Below are 22777 nucleotides of genomic sequence, written 5' to 3'. Positions count from 1 at the left end.
ATCCTGAGAACTGTAGTTTATCCATCACAGCTACCATTTCCCAGCACCCACAACAAATTACAGCTCTCCGAACTCCTCGGGTGGAAGGAAATACTTTAAATGTGCTTTAAATGTACAGTGCATATAGGTAATGGTAAAGGTAAAAGGTCTCTACCCCTGGATGATTTCAATGGAGACAGCACTCTCATGCTTAAAGGTAAAGGGACCCCTGACCATTAGGTCCAGTTGTGGCCGACTCTGGGGTTGCAGCACTCATCTCGCTTTCTTGGCCGAGGGAGCCGGCGTACAGCTTCCGGGTCATGTGGCCAGCATGACTAAGCCGCTTCTGGCGAACCAGAGCAGCGCACGGAAATGCCGTTTACCTTCCCACCGGAGCGGTACCTATTTATCTACTTGCACTTTGACATGCTTTCAAACTGCTAGGTTGGCAGGAGCTGGGACTGAGCAACGGGAGCTCACCCCGTCGCGGGGATTCGAACCGCTGACCTTCTGATCGGCAAGTCCTAGGTTCTGTGGTTTAACCCACAGCGCCACCCGCGTCCCTACTCTCATGCTTAGATTTCATTAAAGTCAAGAGCTTTCTTTGGATTGTGCCCTTAGCACGTTTGCAGCTTCTGAAAGGTCATGAAGAAATCTGCATAGTAGGCCTTTATGTAATTCAATGGCACTTCGGATCTCAAGTGGTTTTACCACCCTCTAGTGGGGAATAATCATCTTCATAAAAGGAAACTATTTTATGTGGAGAAGAGATTTATCCTTCTCTGTTGTCCTGGATCAGCAGGATTTCAGGGGGACATAGCCAAAGAAGCAGCAGTATTTGAATTCTTTTTAAAACAGCAGCTACTCTAAAACTGAATGAGAAAGCCTAGTGGGGAGCAGAGTGGGTGGATGGATTCCTCAAGACTGTCAGCATCGCCCTTGAGCCAGTACCACCAACTGGACTCATACACTTCAGCCCCGACTGGGCTAGGCGAGCTGGGTAGCACTTCCAGAGACCACCTTCTGGACAGGAACAGGTCAAAGTGCTGTGGACTCACAGCTTAGAGTTGTGAGCACCGGATTCACTTCCACAAGTAGACAGTCGTCACACAGCAGAGTATAGCAGAGTCTAGCAGAGTATATAAACGACTCGGAGAGCAGCTCTGTAGAATAACTTCTTTTATTCTATCTACAACTATTATACAACTATATACAGAGCTTAATGAGGTCTAAGCATAAATGAATGCTGTACTTCACTGAGTGTCTGCAGCTGCTCTTAGCAGCAACCTTATCTCTACACATGATCTGTAACACTCAGTCTCTCTCTCTCTCCAACACACTGACTGACTGACTGACTGACTGACTCACACACTTTGATGTGGTGCTGGGGCAGAATAAGTAGAGAGCAGAACACTGCTCCTCCTCTCTGGAGAGTCAGCAGAGATCATCAGGAGATTCTTGGATATGGGAGGGGTGAAATCTCCTCATCCTCCCCCATTCCATCCGACCATTCAAGAATCTTTAACATAACTGCAATTTGCACACACACTCCAAAAGTTGTTCTCTGCTTACAACCTTGGTTTACATATCTGTAGGTATCTCTCTCCCCCCTTATCTAAGACACTTTAACAATACCATTAAACAGTCACTGTAACCACTCTGTGTCCATTAGGAAAGAGTTAAAACATAAACCTCAACCTGTAATTTACACAAAATACACACTGTGAATACACAAATGAATAAGCAGCTTCTAGAAGACACATAATTGTCAAGAACTGCTCAGTCTCGGTGCAATACCACCATGTGGTGAACCATTGGATGGCAAGTCTGAGCTTCTCAGTGAAGTTCTTCAGACCATGGGCTGACTCCAAACTAGCCATTGGATTATCCTGGACAGGAAAGACTATTTCTTGCTAAGCTTTACTCAGATAACAAGATCTTCTGGTGTGCTCCAGTATTACTGGTTTACACCTTAGTCCCTTCTTTTGTTTAGTCCTTTGTTGTTGTTTTGGTCTTTGCCCCGGATGTCTAGCATGTCCTTAGTTCTACACTGAATATAACCCTTAGGCTTCAGCCCTGGCTACTGGCTGGTCCCATGGCTCCCGGGCCTCCCTGGATGGCTGCCCATGGCAACAAAGCAGCCCTTACTGGAAAATGAGGGAGATCTTGGTCAAGTGGCCAGATGGAAGATTTTTGCAGAATGCCAAGTACCATTTAGATTGAGTTTCATAGAATCCTAGAACTAGAAAGGACCCCTAGGGTCATCTAGTGCAACCCCCTAATCTTGGAAGAAAGATGGGACCTTAACGTAACAAATTAAATAGGTAAATCATGTCTACAAATTGCCTATGGATGAGAAAAAGTAGTTCATGTAAAAAAAAGAGAGGAAGGTAGCCTTCAACGGTTGGCGTTCAACTAAGTTTTCCTCAGAGAAGACCCCTTGAAATGAATGAACCTAACTTACATGGAGGCAATCTCCATCAATTATGTTTTAGCTATCTATTTCTGAGGAGCATATACTTCTCTGATTAATATAAAGTAATCATAGCAAAATGCTCTCGGAATGTACCATTGTGTTTTAAGTTCACTCCTGAATCTATCCAATAGGAAGCCTTTCAACCCTGCTGTGGATATTGCTCTGTTTCACTACCAGAAGTGAAGTGACCAGCCCCCGCCACCTGCCTGCCACTAGATGGACCTTGGTCTTAAAATAGGTTAAATAGAAATATACTGGGCTCAACCTGTGGCCCCAAAGTGCCCATATAATACTTTGACAACGATGTGCATTCATAATTCATTGAAATAAGAAGCAGGCATGGATTTGCCTCCCTCAAGAGATGTTTTGAGGAGAGACTTCAGGAATGTCAAGCGCTTTTCCCAGGGTTCTGTTTCCATAGAATGTTTGGTATTATTTACACATATATGGAACCTGAGCATAGGATGGATGGGAGCACAGCATTAACAGATTGTGCTTCTCCATCAGGCATCCAGGGAAACCCCCTGACACCACTTGGGTTCAGCACATGTCTCTGTCTCCAGGTTCCAGAATCAGCCCAAACTTTCTCACACAACAATTCCCTCCTACACACACACCACACACTTCACCTACAATCTACATCCTAGGATGATGCAGCATCCAGCCAGGTGGGGGGCGGGGACACCCACTCATGAATACTCCATGAAACCTGAAGATGGGTCCATTTGCAGAACTGGGAAACAAAATAACATCAGAACCACTTAAAAAGCAGCTATTAGCTGGCAGCAAGTAAGCCGCTATCAGCAATAGAAATTATGGCAATTCATAAAAGTTACAAAAGAGGTGTACACTTACCACCAATGTCCATGTCCACCTTGAAATTAATGTTGTGAGTGTGAATGTCTCCCAGTGCCCACTCTTCAACTCTGTTTCCAAATTCCAAGGCATCGCCAAAGTAAAAAGCAGATTGAATGTACCCACTTGCATGGATACTAACTCCGACAGCTCCATTTTGATGAAATTTAAAATCCCAAACATAATCATAATTAGCAACTGAAGATATGGACCTAAAGACCAGAACGGAATCCACCAACCCTCCATAAAACGGAGACTCTGAGCGGTCATAATGGCGTCGCACAGGGACCTCAGCATTCTGCTCAAAGATGCAGATAGAGCCTTTGCGAGTGACAGGCAACGAGGAATCAAGAAAATAGTGCCTGTCCAAATAGGTAGCCAAATAAGGACAATCCACACCTTGGGTGAGAGTGGAACCACTAGAACCAATGCCAAAGCTTAAGTCCATGTATCTGGTCAGCATTGACGCTGGATTGTTGGAGCCATAGATGGAACATCCCTCTTGCAAGCTTAACTCATAAACTATCCTCTCACCCTTAAACCTAACATCAAAGATCCGTGGCCCCCTATTAGCATCCATGCCAAAGGCAAAACTCCAGGACATGAAGAAAACCTGGTTATTCCAGATGCGGTAGCGGGGACCACGAGGTTCATACTGCAAGGGGCCTAGTCTCTGGTGTGGAACCCTCTGCTTCAATGAGGAGTATCCTCCATCAGAAGGAGCCTTTTTCACCTTGGCTACTTTAACATGTCCCGCAATGAACTGCCTCTCAATATCTTCCATGATGGCTGTGCACAGAGCTAGGAGAAGATAAGCCAATTTCAAGTTCATGTTCAGCAACACTGTAAGCAGGTTCCTGGAGTTGTTGCTGTTTTTTATAAATAAGTTTAAAAAAACCTGAATTTCGAAGAAAGTCGGGGGAAAGACCAGCTCTGCAAGTGAGTTTCAAAACTGCTGGTTTTCTTCGTTTATTCAAACACCACCTAATGTGATGCATCTCCAAGGTCTTTCACAGAGCAAAGGAATGATGTACACATTCACACCTTAATTAGCTTATCTGTCAAGTCTGAACACCTTTCTTGTAATTGGATTAGACACAGCCTACACAAGCAGTTGAAACATAAACTGCGATTAAGCAATTGTCTTTGTTCAGAAGCAGCCAAAAAAAAAAATGTTTAGAGGAGGCAGATATATCTGAAAACAGGATCAAATGTGAGAGCCAACTGATCCGCATGTGCCTGATTCTTGAAGCTGATGCATCACTGAATTCTACTGAATTTTCTACAGAAGGGTAATACTGAAGTCCAAATCTCCAGGACTGCTGGCAGAGACTGGAGGTGGTTAGGATAAGGTCACCAGATGGCCCCATTTCCCAGGGACAGTCCCTGGATTTACAAATCAGTCCCCTGACAAAACCCTACCATTCCAACTGAAGTTGAAAAGTGCCCCTGGATTCATTGGGGGAAAAACTGGTAACCTTATGTTAGGAGGGAGTGGAGCTGCCTCTCCGATAATGAAGAGCTTTGCCAATAGAAGATGCTCATTAATGATCCATCATCATAGAGCTCCAGTATCCAGTGTTAGGGTTGAAAGTTGACATTGTGCGAGCAAGGCAAGATGACGATGGCCTTGGATCTACTGGATTCAAGACCTCTCCATTCACCAGAGAGGCCCACAATTGTGCATGCTCTCTACACCCGCCTTCTGGACTCTCAAAGCACTATTACACCACTTTAACAGTCATGGAGAATCCTGTAAATGTGCTGGGAATTGTAGCTCTGTGAGATCAGCAGCCTTATCAAGCTACAGTTCCTATGATTCTCTATGACTGGTATTCTACGTCTCGGTACTATTTCATAGGATCAAAACCACTGTTGATTCAATAGAAGAGTTATACTGCTTATATATTCACTCAACCACTAAAGAGCATGGGGAGTGTACATTATAGCACCCGCCTCAACCTCCATAGCATGCAAATGCGTTATGGCATTTCATGTTGTTGTGCCGGCTTACAAATTAATTTCCATTGCACTTGGTTTTTCATCCCCAGTCCCATTCTTCTGTAGACTGGAGAAAACACTAAAGCCGACTCTCTGCTTTCCTTATATGCTGACTGTTTGGATCAGAGAGAATGTCATGTGTTGGGAGAAAAAGGCTATGCCTAGTGGGGAATAGAAGATTGATAGATCGTAGAGAGAGAGGCAGGAGACTGCAAGCATCAGGTGACACAAAACCATAGTCATCAAGAGTCCCTCACTTGTGAGTAATCCTGCACAGCACTGGCCTTAAATTAATCAGCGACTGAATTTATCAGCATAATTTCTGAGAAAGGCAGAGCAAGTTTGATGTTTTGGTAATTCTTGAATAGTTACCTGGCTGGTTTTGCTTGTGCCCTGCAGCTTAAAACAAGCTTTGCAGGTTGCCAGAATTCAGAGCTGAGAATTGAAAAGTATCCAGCTTACTTAATCCTGACATAATACAGAGTGAGATTCACTTAACAAGCCCCATCAGAGTTATGGCCAGCTCAAGACATTTTGCTGCCTGAGATGAAGGGCAAGATGACAGCTTCCCCCAAGTTTGATTGGCAGTTGAATTTTACTCCAATATAGGGGAAAGGAACATATCTTCCACTGCACTCAAGGGCATAGGCGGTATGTTGTTGTTTAGTCGTTTAGTCGTGTCCGACTCTTTGTGACCCCATGGACCAGAGCACGCCCGGCACTCCTGTCTTCCACTGCCTCCCGCAGTTTGGACAGACTCATGTTTGTAGCTTCGAGAACACTGTACAACCATCTTGTCCTCTGTCGTGCCCTTCTCCTTGTGCCCTCCATCTTTTCCGGCATCAGGGTCTTTTCCAGGGAGTCTTCTCTTCTCATGAGGTGGCCAAAGTATTGGAGCCTCAGCTTCAGGATCTGTCCTTCCAATGAGCATTCAGGCCTGATTTCCTTAAGAATGGATAGGGAGTATAGGTAAAGGTAAAGGGACCCCTGACCATTAGGTCCAGTCATGACCGACTCTGGGGTTGCGGCGCTCATCTTGCTTTATTGGCCGAGGGAGCCGATGTACCGTCATGTGACCGGCATGACTAAGCCACTTCTGGAGAACCAGAGCAGCGCACAGAAATGCCATTTACTTTCCCACCGGAGTGGTACCTATTTATCTACTTACACTTGACATGCTTTCGAACTGCTAGGTTGGCAGGAGCAGGGACTGAGCAACGGGAGCTCACCCCGTTGCGGTGATTCAAACCGTCGACCTTCTGATCGGCAGGTCCTAGGCTCTGTGGTTTAACCCACAGAGCCACCCGCATCCCTTATAGAGGGTATAAGGCAGACCAAATGTCACTCACAACTCTTTCCCTGCCTCTCAGCATCTACTGCCTGAAGCAGCTGTCTCACTCTGCCACATCATAGGGCCAGCCTTGGTCAGTGGAAGCCCTGTGTAAGGACTTGCATTTGTACAATAGGGCTTTCCTCTCCCATCTCCTACCACCATCCTGCCAAATTGACAACGGGGGACCCCCAGAGCAGCACAATGGGGAAGGAGAAGAGGGGTTGTTCTGTCTGGCAACCTGAAAATCTTGCACTGACTGAATATTCAAAATTGCAAGACACTGACTTCCTCCTTCTGACTCTTAGTGTAGCATTACCTCCAGGGGGCAGAGGAAGACTGAGACAAAAAGAGCAAAGTATATGTTGGCTTAACTTAGGCTGCATACACACTGTACATTTAAAGCACGTATCTCCCAAAGAATCCTGGGAACTGTAGTTTACCCACCACTACTTCAACTCCCAGGACCGGTATGTTTTAAATGTATGGTGCATATGCAACATTACAATTCCCATGCTTTTCAGTACATGAGAGAATTTGTAGATGGTTTAAGTGACAAGCACTATAGCACAGCTTAGAGGGCAATTCACAGAATAGCTGCTTACATTCAATTATTCCTATGGTGATCAGATCATCCTTAGTTCTCGTTTCAATGGAGACAGCGCTTTCATGCTCACATTTCATTGCATTTGATAGCTATCTTTGAACTGTGCCCTTGGTACATTCGCAGCTTCTGGAAAGTCGTGTAGAAAGGGCTTTGCATGGCGGGGAACATAAGATTGGGAGATCGTAGAGAGTGTGGCAGGAGATGGCAGGCATGCATCAGGTGACCCATAATGCAAGTCAGCAAGAAATCTGCATTTGTGAGTAAACCTGCACAACACTGGCCTTGACTGAATCACTTAATAAATCAATTAACTAATGCAAAGGTAACTGTTCGCTACACAATTAAAAGGAATTGTGGGTTCCCACTCCTCCAGCAGAAGCTTTTTGTTTTTTTTTATAAATATTTTATTAGGTTTTTAATAAACAAATTTCCACTTTCAAATACATACTTCCATGAATCCAATGGACTTCCCCCATCTCCCGAGCACTGCATTCCCTGTGTAACCAAAACCTCAGCAATTTGTTGACTTGTTTTATACATAACAATATATCTTCCATTTTATCGTGTTATCTAATGTAAACATTTCGATACAATTGCATTAATTTTTAATTTCCACACAATAAAAATATTTCGTTACCTCACTTCTGTCTTATAGCGTCTTATTTATCAATTCAGAAATTTGCCGATACTGAAGGTATACCTTCCTAGAAAGGAGCATTTTTTAACATTCATACAACTTATAATGCTTTTTCAAATAGTCCTTAAAATTTTTCCAAACTTCCTCCGTTTCTTCTTCTCCCGAGTCTCGAATTCTGCCAGTCATTTCAGCCAACTCCATATAGTCCATCAGCTGCGTCTGCCATTCTTCCAATGTGGGTAGATTTTGTGTCTTCCAGTGCTTTGCCAACAGAATCCTCGCTGCTGTAGTAGCGTACATAAAGAAAGTTCTATCTTTCTTGACCATCCTCTGGTCTACCATGCCCAGAAGGAAGGCCTCCGGTTTCTTAGGTAAGGTGAATCTCAGCACCTTTTTTAGTTCATTATGTATCATTTCCCAGAAGGCCTTCACTTTCGGGCAGGTCCACCAGAGGTGTAAAAATGTCCCTTCCTCTTCCTTACATTTCCAACATTTATTATCGGACAGGTGATATATCTTTGCAAGCTTGACTGGGGTCATGTACCACCGGTATATCATTTTCATAATGTTTTCCTTCAAGGCAGTACATGCCGTGAATTTCATTCCGGTGTTCCATAACCTTTCCCAGTCTTCAAACATAATGTTATGCCCCAAGTCCTGTGCCCACTTTATCATAGAGGATTTGACAATCTCATCCTGTGTGTTCCATTTAAGCAGCAAGTTATACATTCTCGAAATTAGCTTGGATTTTGGCTCAAGCAACTCTGTTTCTAGTTTCGATTTATCCTCCTGAAAACCCACTTTTTTGTCTGCTTTAAAAACTTCCTGGATTTGAGCATAATGCAACCAATCTCGCACCTTGTTTTTTAACTTTTCCATACTCTGTAACCTCCATTTATCTCCAATTTTTTCAATTATTTCCCAATATTTAGGCCAGTGGGCCTCCATATTGAGTCTTTTACGTGCTTTGGCCTCCATCGGTGAGAGCCACCTCGGAGTTTTACTCTCCAATAAGTCTTTGTATTTTGACCAGACCATGAAAATTGCCCTTCTGACAATATGGTTTTTGAACAATTTATGAACTTTAACCTTGTCATACCACAAATATGCATGCCACCCAAAAGCATTATCAAATCCCTCCAGGTCAAGGACGTCGGTGTTCTCCAATAGGATCCAATCCTTCAACCAGCAGAGGGCTGCAGCTTCGTAATATAACCTCAAGTCCGGCAGGGCAAACCCCCCTCTTTCTTTCGCATCTGTTAGTATTTTAAACTTTATTCGAGGCTTTTTGCCCTGCCAGACAAATTTAGATAAATCCCTCTGCCATTTTCCAAAGCATTCCACCTTATCCACGATCTGGAGGGACTGAAACAAAAATAGCATTTTCGGCAATACATTCATCTTTATAGCAGCTATTCTGCCCAACAAGGAAAGTTTTAATCTTGACCATGTTTCCAGATCTCTTTTTATCTCTGACCAACATTTCTCATAGTTATCCTTAAATAAATTCAAATTTTTGGAGGTCAAGTGCACCCCTAGGTACTTTACTTTTTTAACCACATTTAGTTCTGTTTCTTTTCTGAACTCCTCTATTTCAGTAGTTGTTAAGTTTTTTGCTAAAACTTTAGTTTTTTGTTTATTCAGCTTGAATCCCGCCACCCGACCAAAATCAGAAATTAATTCTAACGCTCTTTTAGTACTAGAGGCTGGCTCCTGTAATGTTAATACCAAGTCATCTGCGAAAGCTTTCAGTTTATATTGTTTCTCTCCGACCACAATTCCCTGTGTCAACCGGTCATTTCTAATCATGTTCAGTAGCACCTCCAGGACTGAAATAAACAACAGAGGAGATAGAGGGCACCCCTGTCGTGTCCCTTTTTCAATTTTAAACTCCTCTGTCACCACGTTGTTTACTATCAATTTGGCCTTTTGTTCTGAATAAATTGCTTCTATTCCATTTTCAAACCCCCGCCCTACTCCCATCCTTTCCAAATTTTTCTTCATAAACAGCCAAGAAATGTTGTCAAAGGCCTTCTCCGCATCAATAAAAATCAACACCGCTCTTGTGTTTGAATTAATCTGTAAAAACTCCAAAATGTCAATCATGTTTCTTGTGTTGTCAAATAAATGCCTACCAGGGAGAAAGCCTGCTTGGTCCTTATGAATCACTTCATTTAAGACTTTCTTAAACCTACTTGCCAAAATGTCTGCAAAAATTTTATAATCCACATTTAGGAGTGAGATAGGACGGTAGTTTTTAAGTTGAGTTTTTTCAGATTCTAGTTTTGGGATCAACGTGATGAAGGCTTCTTTCCACGTTTCCGGTGCCTTCCTCCCCTCCATAATCTGGTTGCAAACTTCCAGCAATGGTTGTGTCAATGAGTCCTTCAATACCTTATAATATTTGGAAGTAAGCCCATCAGGTCCCGGAGATTTGCCCAGTTGGAGGTTCTGAATGGCGCATTCAATTTCTTGGGTTGTAATATTACAGTTCAGGGTTGCTCTCATTTCCTGGGGTATTTTTTGTAATCCATTAGTTATAACAAATTGGTCCACCTCTGAGCTTTTTTGTGGCCTTTGAGAATAGAGTTCTTTGAAATATTTCTGGAAGGACCTTCTAATTTCATCGGGTTTCTGAACCATTCTCCCTTCAATCTCTAGATTTGTAACTGTGTTAAGTTTTTGTCTCTTTTTCAGCTGCCAGGCTAACAATTTTCCACATTTGTTTGCAGATTCAAAGGATCTTTGTTTCATTTGTTTAATTTTCCATTCCACCTCTTGATTTATCAGTTTCGAATATTGTGCCTGGAAAAACTTCACTTCTCTCAATACTTCCTTTGATTTAGGCCTGGATCTCAGTTTTCTCTCTCCTTCTCTTATTTTCTCCAAGATCTTCTCCTTCTTTTCATTCCAGAGTCTTTTTTTAATCGTGTTCTGTTGTATTAGAAACCCTCTTATCACTGCTTTGCTTGCGTCCCAGATTATTCTTTTCTCCACATTTGTCTTTAAGTTTATTTCGAAATAGTCCTTTAAAACTTTTTGGGCCTTCTTAACAATCTCCTGATCTCTTAACAAGGCGTCATTCATTCTCCATCTGAACGATCCGGTTGTATTTAGTCTCAATTCCATTCTCAAGGCGTTGTGGTCGGAGCAGGTTTTTGGGCAGATTTCCACTTTTCTGGTCTTAGGTGCCAGCCCTCTAGTTATCCATATTTGGTCGATTCGCGTCCATGTCATATGGGCCTCAGAAAAGAAAGTTCCTTCTTTCCCTAGAGGGTTCTTGATCCTCCATATGTCAATCAAATCCAAATTGTCAGTCATTTCAAAAAAGGTTTTTGGAAGTCTGCCATCTTTCGTTATATTAGCACTTTGTGACTTATCCATATTCACTGAGGCGACACCGTTCATATCTCCCAACATGATAATGTTGTTATAGTCCAAATAGTCCAGCATAATCTCGTGCAGCTTCTTAAAAAATTCCGATTTTCCATCATTTGGGGCGTAAATTCCCAGAATTAAAAACTTTTCTCCTTGTGTCTGGATTTCAATTGCCAAAATTCTGCCCTGTTCGTCTTTAAATACAAATTTTGGGGACAAGTTCTCCTTTGCATAAATCACCACTCCTCTTTTCTTAACTTTATCCGATGAAATAAATTCTTGGCCTAACCTTTTATTGATTAGCACTTTTCTATGGAGTCTTGTCACATGTGTTTCTTGCAGGCAAATAATGTCCAATTGTTCTTTTTTCAAAATATGAAATACTTTTCTGCGTTTTTCTGGAGAATTCCCGCCATTTATATTCCAACTAAGAAGCTGTAGAGACATCCCGGTCTACTTCTTGGGTATCACAGTTGGGTATCTAATTTGTCGTCCTTTTCCGGAAGCTGTGGTGCCGGGCCGCCTCCAGATGGTATGGATCCTGGTGGTAATCCCGGTGGTGGAGGCCAAGAATCTACGGCTCTCTTTTGGAGGTCCTCCTCGTTGTCGTGTAGGAACTTCTGGTGGTCTTCTGGCGTTTTGATTCTTACCTTCTTTCCTTTATAGGTAAATGACAGACCTTGAGGAAATTCCCACCTGTAAGGGATTGCGTTGTATCTTAACAATTTGGCCAAGTCTGTATATGTGGCTCTAAGGTCCAGCAAATATTTAGGAATGTCTCTATAAATTTCTGCCCTTTTACCTTCGACTTCCAGGGATTTTTTAAAGTGTTGGCCTAATATCTTGTCTCTTTCCTCTCTTGTTCTCAAACAAACCAAACAGTCTCTGGACTTATCTTTTTTAACCGATCTTCCCAGTCTGAAGGCCGTCACAATCTTGAAATCTTTATCTTCTTCAACCCCCCAAAATTTAGAAAACAGCTCCGTCAAGAATTTCTCTAGGTTGCCCTGTTCCAACTCTGGGACAGCCCTCAGCCTAAGATTACATTCCTTACTTTTCAGTTCCACCATTGACAGGTAGGCTTGCTGTTCTCCTACCTGTCTTCTCAGAGGTCTTACTTCCCCTTTGATCTCTTCCACCTTCTTGCACGCTTGCTCAGCTTTTTGATTGGCTTCCGCAGCTAATTTGTAGTTCTCCGCCGTAGCTCCTTGCAGTTTCTCAATAGCCTGAGTGTGCTGCGAAACCTGATCTGTTAACTTGCTGATAGTAGATGTAGCTCTATCAATTTTAGATGACTGATCGTCCACCTTCTTATTCAAAAGTGCCAATTGTTCCAAAATTTGTTTCAAGACTGGATCAGTTCCTCCAGCTGCCATTTCTTCTGTAGCAGGCGTTTCAACTTCCTCCTCCTGCGCCGTCAACACAGTTGGCACCGAGGATCTACGATGATGAATCAAGGTTGTTTGGACCAGCTGCCCAGCTCTCTTGTCTTTTTTCTTTTCTTTAGCTTCCTCAGCTAAAGCTTCCTTAGCTTTAGCTGCTCTTGTTTTCGCTGGGCCACTCATTCCCCAGCTGCTGTTCAAGGTCAAATAGTCTTTCAATCCATGAGAAAGGCAAGTCCAGAGTATAAACAATTAAACCACAAAAAATCCCAATAAGATACAGTTCCCAGGCCACTATGCCTCCGCAAATCCACTAGGGGGGGTTTTCAAAGGAAAGAAAGTTTCTTTTCCACCGTCAAAGCTCCTATTTCAACTGAAATCCCCAAGTTCAGAAAGGAGGATTTCAGAGAGTTCTGTTTCAAATTAGTGCCACAAGGTAACAGAGAGGTTTCGATGACAGTATTAAAGCGATAGTGTATCCATCAATGCAACAGTTTATGTTAAGAGAAAAGTTTCAGCAGCCTGACAGTACTCATTTGCAACACTGGCAGTCCAATAACTCGGTTATCCCCTTCAATTCCACGTCTCTTCACAATAGGAGGAAGATTCTCTAGCACACTGAACTAAAACATTTATTTCTTCACCCTTTTTCGATTTCTAGAAACACACAGTCTATTAATGCCCCTTCTTGCTTCTTTCAAAGTCTCTTTTTAACGCTTCAGCCCGCATCGGGTTCTTTGCTTTGCTCCGATTAGCAGGACCGGAAGGCGGACTTCCTGTTACTCGCCTCCCGTTTTCAGCCAAAATAGACAAATTTAAGTTAATCCTTAATCAGTTCTTTGGTACCCCTTACTCACGGGTAAATTGCAGCCAATCTCGATGTTTTTCAAGAAGAAAGGTCGGCGCTCATCAGCAACAGCAGCGCGGCTTCACTTCCGCGAAAAGAGCGATGAACTCACAGCGCCGCTCCCCCGTTCACGATCCGGAGCCTCTTACGAGGTCCCTTCCTCGCTTCTGGGGGGGCTTCTGGCACCCGCCGAGTCCCACGGCCACAGGCTCGCTCTGCCTGCGGTTTATCTGGATGGGTCTCCGCTTCGCCGTAGCGGAAGACCCTTTTTCGCGGAGCCCCTCTTCACTGAGTAAAGAGGACCGCCATTGCCGTTTTGCGCCGCCTCCGGAAGTCCCTCCAGCAGAAGCTTTTTGGAGGAGATGTCTGGCACTGCAGCAGAGAGGGTGAGATGGGAAACTTTGGATGCTAGAGAAAGGGGGCTAAAGGAGAAGGAGAAGAAGAGGAGGAGGAGTTTGGATTTGATATCCCGCTTTATCACTACCCGAAGGAGTCTCAAAGTGGCTAACATTCTCCTTTCCCTTCCTCCCCCACAACAAACACTCTGTGAGGTGAGTGAGGCTGAGAGACCCAGCAACTGCATGTGGAGGAGAGGGAATTGAACCCGGTTCACCAGATTACGAGTCCACCGCTCTTAACCACTACACCACACTGACCTGACAACCAAGGAGAACTGCAAAGATGGATTTTTCTCTTTCTTAGCCATTGCCACTTACAGCCTAACTACACATGGCACAAAATTCATAATACGCAGCATTATGTACAGGGTTGTTGTGTTTTTTTTAAATGAACTAATACCAAGTGGGAGGGCCCAGTTAGTATTAGGACTGCAGCCCACAGGTAAGCTACCGGTATGTTTAATTCTGCTAAGCTGACATCCTATCCTGCATGAAATTACCCAGGTGGGATGGAAATCCTTGGCACCAATGGGATCTTCCCCACCCCCCGGTGAATTTCTGAGCAGGGGTGATTTTCATGGGAACAAAACAGCATTGGGAGTGCTGCAGTACTGCCTAAAAATCAGGTTTGCTTGCCCCTGAAACCTGCTAAAGATGCAACACACATGGATTTAATTTTAGCGTATGATGCCTTGATTCAGTGTTCCTCAAAGGGTGCCTCCAGACTGCCAGTATGAAAGATTCAAGCACATACTGGAACTTCAGGTTTGTACAGTTAAAGTGGATCAAAGGTAGCTGGTGCAACAAACCCACTCAAATTTTAAATTTTTTTAGATGAGATTTTGTGGTTAGGAAATGCATTGGATTGTGTGGGATGAATGAATGGGTAAAGGGAAGTTGCACAAGGAACCCACAGGTAGGGTTGAATCCTGAAAAGACAGAAGTACTGTTCTTGGTGAACAGGGGGCGGGCTGGTGTGGAGGACTCCCTGATCCTGAATAGGGTAACTGTGCCTCTGAAGGACCAGGTGCGCAGCCTGGGATTCATTTTGGACTCACAGATGTCCATGGAGGGCAGGTCAATTCTGTGTCCAGGGCAGCTGTTTATCAGCTCCATCTGGTACACAGGCTGAGACCCTACCTGCCCATGGACTGTCTCACCAGAGTGGTGCATGCTCTGGTTATCTCCCATGCACTGGTAGAGGAATGGGAGTGTGAAGGGAGCAGACTGCCCCTGGCACCACTATTCCGGTAGGGAGCCATTGCAGTGCCCCCCCGACATGCTCCACGGATCTCCTATGCACGCCGGGTGCCACGCCCCCACAGGCAGGGAGTCAAACCCCCAGAACGTGTGGCACGCCCCTGCGGGTGGCACGCCAACCACCTGCCAGCAGCATACCACACTCTGGTATGTGCGTCATGCCCCCCTGGGGGCGCCAGCCACGCCCCTGCCTGCTCTCCACCCCCAGTAGTGGAGCATGCAGCTTCGCCACTGCTACAATGTGCTCTACCTTTGAAGGTGACCCAGAAACTACAATTAATCCAAAATGCTGCAGCTAAGACTGATGACTGGGAGTGGCCACTGAGACCACATAACACAGGTCCTGAAAGACCTACATTGGTTCCCAGTATGTTTCCGGGCACAATTCAAAGTGTTGGTGCTGACCTTTAAAGCCCTAAACGTCCTTGGTCCAGTACACCTGAAGGAACGTCTCCACCCCCATCATTCAGCCCAGACACTGAGGTCCAGTGCTGAGGGCCTTCTGGCGCTTCCCTCACTGTGAAAAGCAAAGTTACAGAGAACCAGGCAGAGGGCCTTCTCGGTAGTAGTGCCCACCTGTGGAATGCCCTCCCACCAGACGTCAAAGAAATAAACAACTATTAGACTTTTAGAAGACATCTGAAGGCGGCCCTATTTAGGGAAGTTTTTAATGTTTGATCTTTTACTGTGTTTTTAATATCCTGTTGGAAGCCGCCCAGAGTAGGTGGGGAAACCCAGCCAGATAGGTGGGGTATAAATAAATTATTATTATTATTATTATTATTATTATTATTATTATTATTATTATTATTATTATTTCAGGATGGACTTTTGTTGCTGTATATATGCCCAGCAAACAAATGAAAATAATGCTCAATGAAGACCAGCTATAATCTAACCTCCAGCTAAGCTTTATGCAGGTAAATTAGGATGAGCGTTCAATAAACAGGTCATCTGGAGCAGCCCAAAGAGGAGCCCAATGAGTTTACATGCAGAAAAGACAATCAGCTACATTGTCCCTGGTATATATACATAATCTATACGTTCAGCTCCCTTATGCTACTTGGTTACCTGGATAAATATTAATGATGAGTTCCAGTATGGATGCCAAGAGAAATGTCAGGAACTATTGTGGGATGTGGGGTTGCACAGTGAAAGCTGGCAGGTTTCTGCAACATTAGGGTGCAAGCTGCAAGCTGGTCTTAGCCACAGGACAGCCCAAACTCTATGTCTGTGGTATTGACTTTCAGGTGTTGGAGAGGAGGGACATCTCACATTTTTTTACAAACTGTCCATCACTGAGCCTTGAGTGATTGTTTATGTGTGTTTTCTGGTGCTTTTCATAGACAGAGAGGCATGGAAATGAAGAAACCATTCATGAAAACTGTAACAAGGAGAACATGTAAGAGCTACAGATACAGAATCATGCCACCTCTAGCTCTCTTAAAGCTAAAATAAAAGGCAGCCTTTTGTCAAGTACTTAAAGGCGAATTTAACAAAAGGCTCCATGAAATCTCATGAAATAATCACAGAAACAGGGGTCCCTGGGGTGCAAAATAACACCAGAACCTGTGTAAAAAGCAGCGATTAGCCCTTAGTAAGCGAGCACAGAAAATTCACAGAAGAGACATCCACTTACCACCAATGTCCATATCCACCTTGAAATTAATGTTGTGAGTGTGAATCGCTCCGTGGGTCCTCTCTTGTACCCTGTTTCCAAATTCCAAGGCATCGCCAAAGTAAAAAGCAGATTGAATGTATCCACTTGCATGGACCCTGACACCGATAGCTCCATTTTGGTGAAAAATAAAATCCCAAACGTAATCATAATTATTTACTGCAGTTATGGACCTAAAGACCAGAACGGAATCAACCAACCCTCCATAAAATACACCTTCTGAGTTGTCATAATGGCGTCGCACAGGGACCTCAGCATTCTGCTCAAAGATGCAGATAGAACCTTTGCGAGTGACAGGCAATGAGGAATCAAGAAAAAAGTTCCTGTCCAAATAGGTAGCCAGGTAAGGACAATCCACACCTTGGGTGAGTGTAGAGACACGTGCACCAATGCCAAAGCTAACATCCATGTATCTGGTTTGCATGGGTGCTGGATTGTTGGAGCCATAGAGGGCAGATGCATCTTGCAAGCTTAACTCATAGACTATCCTCTCACCCTTAAACCTTACGTCAAAGACCTGTGGCCCCCTGTTAGAATCTATGCCAAAGGCAAAACTCCAGGACATGAAGAAAACTTGGTTATTCCAGATGCGGTAGCGGGGGCCACGAGGTTCATACTGCAAGGGGCCTAGTCTCTGGTGTGGAACCCTCTGCTTCAATGAGGAATATCCTCCATCAGAAGGAGCCTTTTTTACCTTGGCTACTTTAACATGTCCCGTAATGAACTGTCTCTCAATATCTTCCATGTCCTCAAAGTACTGTCCATTATAGAAGACTTTTAGCACCTTCCAATGAGAAACATCTAGGCTGCAAATATCCACATGGACTTCAAATCCTACTGGATGCAGATAACTACCAGGCACATTCTGGAAATGAGCAACCCAGATTTTCCGGTCTCCTGATTTTAGTCCAGGTGGTATTCCGTAGGAGTATCCGAAATTGCTTCCATTGTAATAAATCACTTTCTGCATAAAGCTTGGAGCCTTGGGGTATTCTCTATTCTTCAAGAAAGTATGGATCTCTCTCAGCTCATTCTCCAAAAAAAACCTTCTGTAGTAAGGCAACTTCCCTCCATACTTCTGCACTGTGACATCTTGGTGGTACATTGGTTTTGGAAGAGGACCGACCACAAACTCTGTGACATTTGGGTCCTGCTGGTTCCCAAAATGGAGTACAGCCAGAGCTTGCCGTGCAGGCCTGCTCCCTTGGTGGTCCAGGAATTGGAGCACTTCGGCTTTGGGAGGAAGCTGAAGGGTGATAGAAAAAATGCAGTTGTCCGATGGCTTGGCTTGAGGAGGTTCTACCAATGGCACCCCCAGGTTGTACTGCAGGTAGATCTTCACTTCCATGATCTCTTCTGGAGTTAAATCAGCAAATACCTGGCTGTAGATTCCATGGCCTCTTTCTTCCCATCCCATCTCTTGAAGATGGCTGTCACAAAGCATTGGCTTCCCTCCTCTGTTTTGGAAAGCCCAGACCAAGATGAATATGATGGCTGTGCATAGAGCTAGAAGAAGATAAGCCAATTTCAAGTTCATGTCCGGCAACGCTGTAAGCAGGTTCCTGGGATTTCACAAAGCAGCCTGTCGAATGTAGATTGAAATAGCAAACTGAAATAGCAGAATTCCACATGAGGGCAAAACCAAAGTTGAAAGAAACTCAGGGAAGGAACTTGTTATGCAAGGGAGTTTCAGAACTGAATGCTGATCTTGCTCTAAGCATGCAAGCACCACCCATACCATGGATCTCAAAGGTCTTGTGTAGTAGAAAGCAAGACCTTAATACCTTGATAATCGCATTCATCAAGTCTGAATACTCCTGATTTAATTAGTCACAGACAACAGAAAGAGTTAAAACATAAGCCGCTCTTACCCAATCATCTCCCTGCAGAGGCAGAAAAAAAATGTTTCACAGAGGAAGATGTGGGAAACCTCTTTGAAAAGAGCATGTAGTGGAAGACCCAGTAAAACCTGCAAGTAAATAAACACTGCAATCCAAAATCCCAGAACAGTGACTGCAGGTCATTCAGGAGGAGTGAAGATGCCTCTCCACAGATAAAGAGCTTTGCCGGTGAAGGAGGACATCTACCACAGACACCTCTGCTAGGTTCTTGAATAGTTCTATGGGTGTAAAACTACCACTGGTAGTTCTTCCAACAGTGATAGCCAGTGCTAGGGTTGAAAATTAGAAATTCCGTGGGTGTGAGTAGTGGGGCAAGAAGGTGATGGCCTTGGAGCTACTGGGTTCAATATCCCACAACTGAGCATTCTCTAGGCTGCCATATGTCCAGGTCTTCCCAGATATATCTTGGATTCGTCCATCGGAAACTACATCTGGGCAGAATTCCCAATGTCAAAAAAATCCAGACATATTGATTTTTTGGCGATTTTCCTTAAAAGTAGCTCAAAAACAATTTTTTGTTGTTGAGATTCTGTGACTACTCAGGAGGGGTTGAAAAATAAAAAAGTCCACAAAGCAAGACAGAAAGAGAGGTGGGATCCACACCGTACATTTAAACCACTATTATAAACCACTTTAACTGTCATGGGTAATCCTGGGAAGATTAGTTTGTTAAGGGTTCTGGGAATTGTAGCTCTGTGAGGTCAGCATCCTCAATACAGCCCAGTTCCCAGGATTCTCTATGGCTGCTAGAGTGGTATAAGAGTGCTTTAAATATATGGTGACCCCCATACATCCTACCTTGGTTGTTGCAAGCCTGAAGGACTTAGTCGATAAATCTAGTACACAGCCCTTCACCCTCTTAGAATTGCACTCTCAGAAAAGTTTTCATTTATTCCTCCTTTATACATTGCATTTTCTTTTCACAGTACCATCATCCCATCCAGAGGAGCTATTTTGAGATCCTGGAGCAATTTTTGAGGCACCCACAAGATCCATTCTCATGACATTATGCCATATTTTGAGTGCTTCCTTCTTGACAGAGCAGCAATCCATTAGAGTTAAAGGTACATCTTTTTATCTCTGTCTATAGGGACGTGGATAGTTCTGTGGTCTAAACCACTGAGCTTCTTGGGCTTGCTGATCGGAAGGTCGGCCGTTCAAATCCCTGCAACGAGGTGAGCTCCCATTGCTCTGTCCCAGATTCTGCAAACCTAGCAGTTCGAAAGCATGCCAGTGCAAGTAGATAAATAGGTACCACTGCGGCAGGAAGGTAAATGGTGTTTCCCTGCGCTCTGGCACTCGTCACAGTCCTCAGTGCACCAGTAGCGGTTTAGCCATGCTGGCCACATGACCTGGAAAAATGTCTGTGGACAAACGTCGGCTCCCTCGGTCTGAAAGCGAGATGAGCGCCGCAGCCCCATAGTTGCCTTTGACTGGACTTAACCGTCCAGGGATCCTTTACCCTACCTTTACCTTATCTCTGTCTGCAGAGAGAAAATGTCGATCCGCAAGTGTGATGTGAACCCAAACCACCTGCAAATGGACTTCAAAGGGGCCTGCTGTAACTGCCTATCAGCCCTCCCCACCTGTCAAAGTTGTCACAGGGTGGGAATTAAGGATCCGGTCTACTGTTGTGATTCAGTTGCTCACCCCTGTTTTAGAGTGTAAGCCCCTCAGGGCTTGCCAGATATTTATATGAATAGTGATACATATCTATATAGCATCTGCATTTGAACTGTTCATTAGGTTTTAGTAATGCCATCTGTAAACACAGGAATGATTGGTGCTGTATTTTTAATTGGTGCTATTGCATGTCACCTATCCTGGGTGGATCCTTCTGATCACAGGAACCAAGTATCATTCTTTCAAAGGAAGGTTAGCTATCACTATTAGTTGAGACAGGAGTTTTATTAAAAGCATCAAGGCTGGTAGTACTTAATAAGAAATGAAACACATGACTTATTGGGCGAAGTGGCTCCAGTAAACAAGACTTGCAACTTCCGGGGTGAAGTGTATCGGAGAAAAGGGACTCCAAAGTGTGACTTATTTCCCCACCCACGCCTTTACAGCATATTCAGATTGAAAGATAATTTTGAAATTGCTACCAGCAGATGGCAATCAAGGACCTCATATTCGCTGCAAATGGTAAGTTGGGGAAAATATCAGTGCTTTGCTGCTTAGGGTTCTCTTTGTCAATCAGTATGTTGAACTAGACAGCTGAAATTCTGGGGGAAGGGGATTTTTAAAAAGGCACATTACGAAGATCACAGGAACACAGGAAGCTGATTCTATACTGAGTCATTCCATTGGTCCACCTAGCTGCATATTAGCTTCCCTGACTAGTAGCTGCTCTCCATGGTTTCAGGCAGGGTTCTCTCCTAGCCTGGAGCCCGTGAAACACAGGAGCTAAGACCATAGAGAAGAAGAGGAGAGTGTGTCAGCAAAAAGGTGTCGATACACATTTAGAAACAATGGCTATAATATAAATAGTAATGCAATACATCTGAGCATGGTGGGAATGACTGAGAAGGCAACTTCAAGGTCCCTGTGGTTCTCCCTTCTTGGGATTCCTTATCTTTAAACCAAATTTGAACTGGACAGCCCTTCAGATAAAGGAGCCCTTCAAAAAGAGGGTTTGCACTGTACAGGAAGGCATATGGCCGCCATGATTGATAGAGAGGCTGGCACTGTATTTCGTTTCTTTCTCGCAAGATGCTGTATTCCACTGAGTATTCCAAAATTTACAGGACTGCAGCCAATCCCATCTGCCTTGTTCTCCTGTAGACGTTGGAGCATTTCAGGTAGGTTGTCAGTGAATGATCTTGGCAGTGTATGGCTATTCACTTTGGCAGCAAGAAGTGTAGGACTACCCACCTCTGATCTCTCAACCACACATGCAGAGCAAATTTTTATATGTGATGCAGTGGTACCTAGGTTTTCAAATGCTTCCATTTTCGAACATGCCTCAGAAGTTGAACAGCTTCTGTCGAGTTTTTTTTCTTTTCAGTTTTCTCTATTGAATTTGCAGACCGCCCTTTGCGCCTCGGTTTTCAAACGTTTTGGAACTCAAACAGTCTTCTGAATCGGATCGCATTCAAAAACTGAGGTACCACTGTAACCATCTCTGGATCAGTGCTAGAGTGAATTTGACTTATAAAGCCTTAAACAGCTCAGGACCGCAATACCTCATCTTTCCATATGAACCTACCCAGACCCTGAGATCATCTTCTTAGGTCCTCCTTCATGTGCCTCCTCCTCGAGAGGTGCAGAAGGTGGCAACACAAGAATGGGCCTTCTCTGCAGTGGCTCCCCATCTGTGGGATGCTCTCCCCAGGGAAGTTCGCCTGGCGCCTTTAGGCACCAGGCAAAAACGTTCCTTTTTAACCAGGCCTTTGGTTGATTTTATTGACATCCTATACCCTTTTAAAATGCAGCTCTTTTCGAGGGGGGTATTGGTTTGTGGTTTTTATTCCGATTATGTACGTTGTGGTCATTTCTGTGAACCGTCCTGAGACCTCCAGGTATAGGGTGATATATAAACTCAATAAATAATAATAATTTCAATTAGCAATATTATTAGGCGTTCCCCAAGTTGTTCAGAATGGCTTTTCCCCTTCTTAGCTATTTTTAAACCCGTAGCCCTCAAAGTTCAAATGCTACAAATGCCAAAGGATGTTTCCTTCCAGATGAATACTAATTGAATTAGTGGTGCATGTGATTAAGCTGGCGGAGGGATTAATACTGAATACAGCTGAAAGGTAATGTGCATGTGATGTCAGATGCAACTTTTACATACATACATATATATATATATATATATATATATATATATATATATATATATTTGCTCTGAAATATTAATGCATTTCATTATTTAATGATTTATAAACCCGACCATTGTTGACATTTTCTATAGCACTTAACACATCTGCTTTGAAATTTCATGCTAAGAGGGTTTGTATCTTTTCAAGTCTTGGCCTAACAACACAATCCTAACCATGCCTACTCATAAGTAAGTCTTGTCGAGTTCAATGGGGCTTACTCCCAG

General features: G+C 43.8%; 1 protein-coding gene across 1 annotated transcript in view; it reads right to left on the bottom strand.

The window, feature by feature from the left end:
- The window catches only part of LOC309369742 (amine oxidase [copper-containing] 3-like), a 29574-nt gene extending 11182 nt beyond the window's left edge, over positions 1–18392 (bottom strand). The window contains exon 1 of the mRNA XM_081910957.1: positions 16790–18392. Coding sequence (XP_081767083.1) covers positions 16790–18365 — 1576 coding nt within the window. The 5' untranslated portion in view covers positions 18366–18392. The remainder of the gene's footprint in view (positions 1–16789) is intronic.
- Between the last annotated feature and the right edge of the window lie 4385 nt (positions 18393–22777).

This window comes from Podarcis melisellensis (genome assembly GCF_964234715.1).
Source record: "Podarcis melisellensis genome assembly, chromosome: 5".
Classification (NCBI taxonomy): Eukaryota; Metazoa; Chordata; class Lepidosauria; order Squamata; family Lacertidae; genus Podarcis; species Podarcis melisellensis.
The sequence above is the reverse complement of the archived record's forward strand: the minus strand, read 5'-3'. Positions and strand labels throughout refer to the sequence as shown.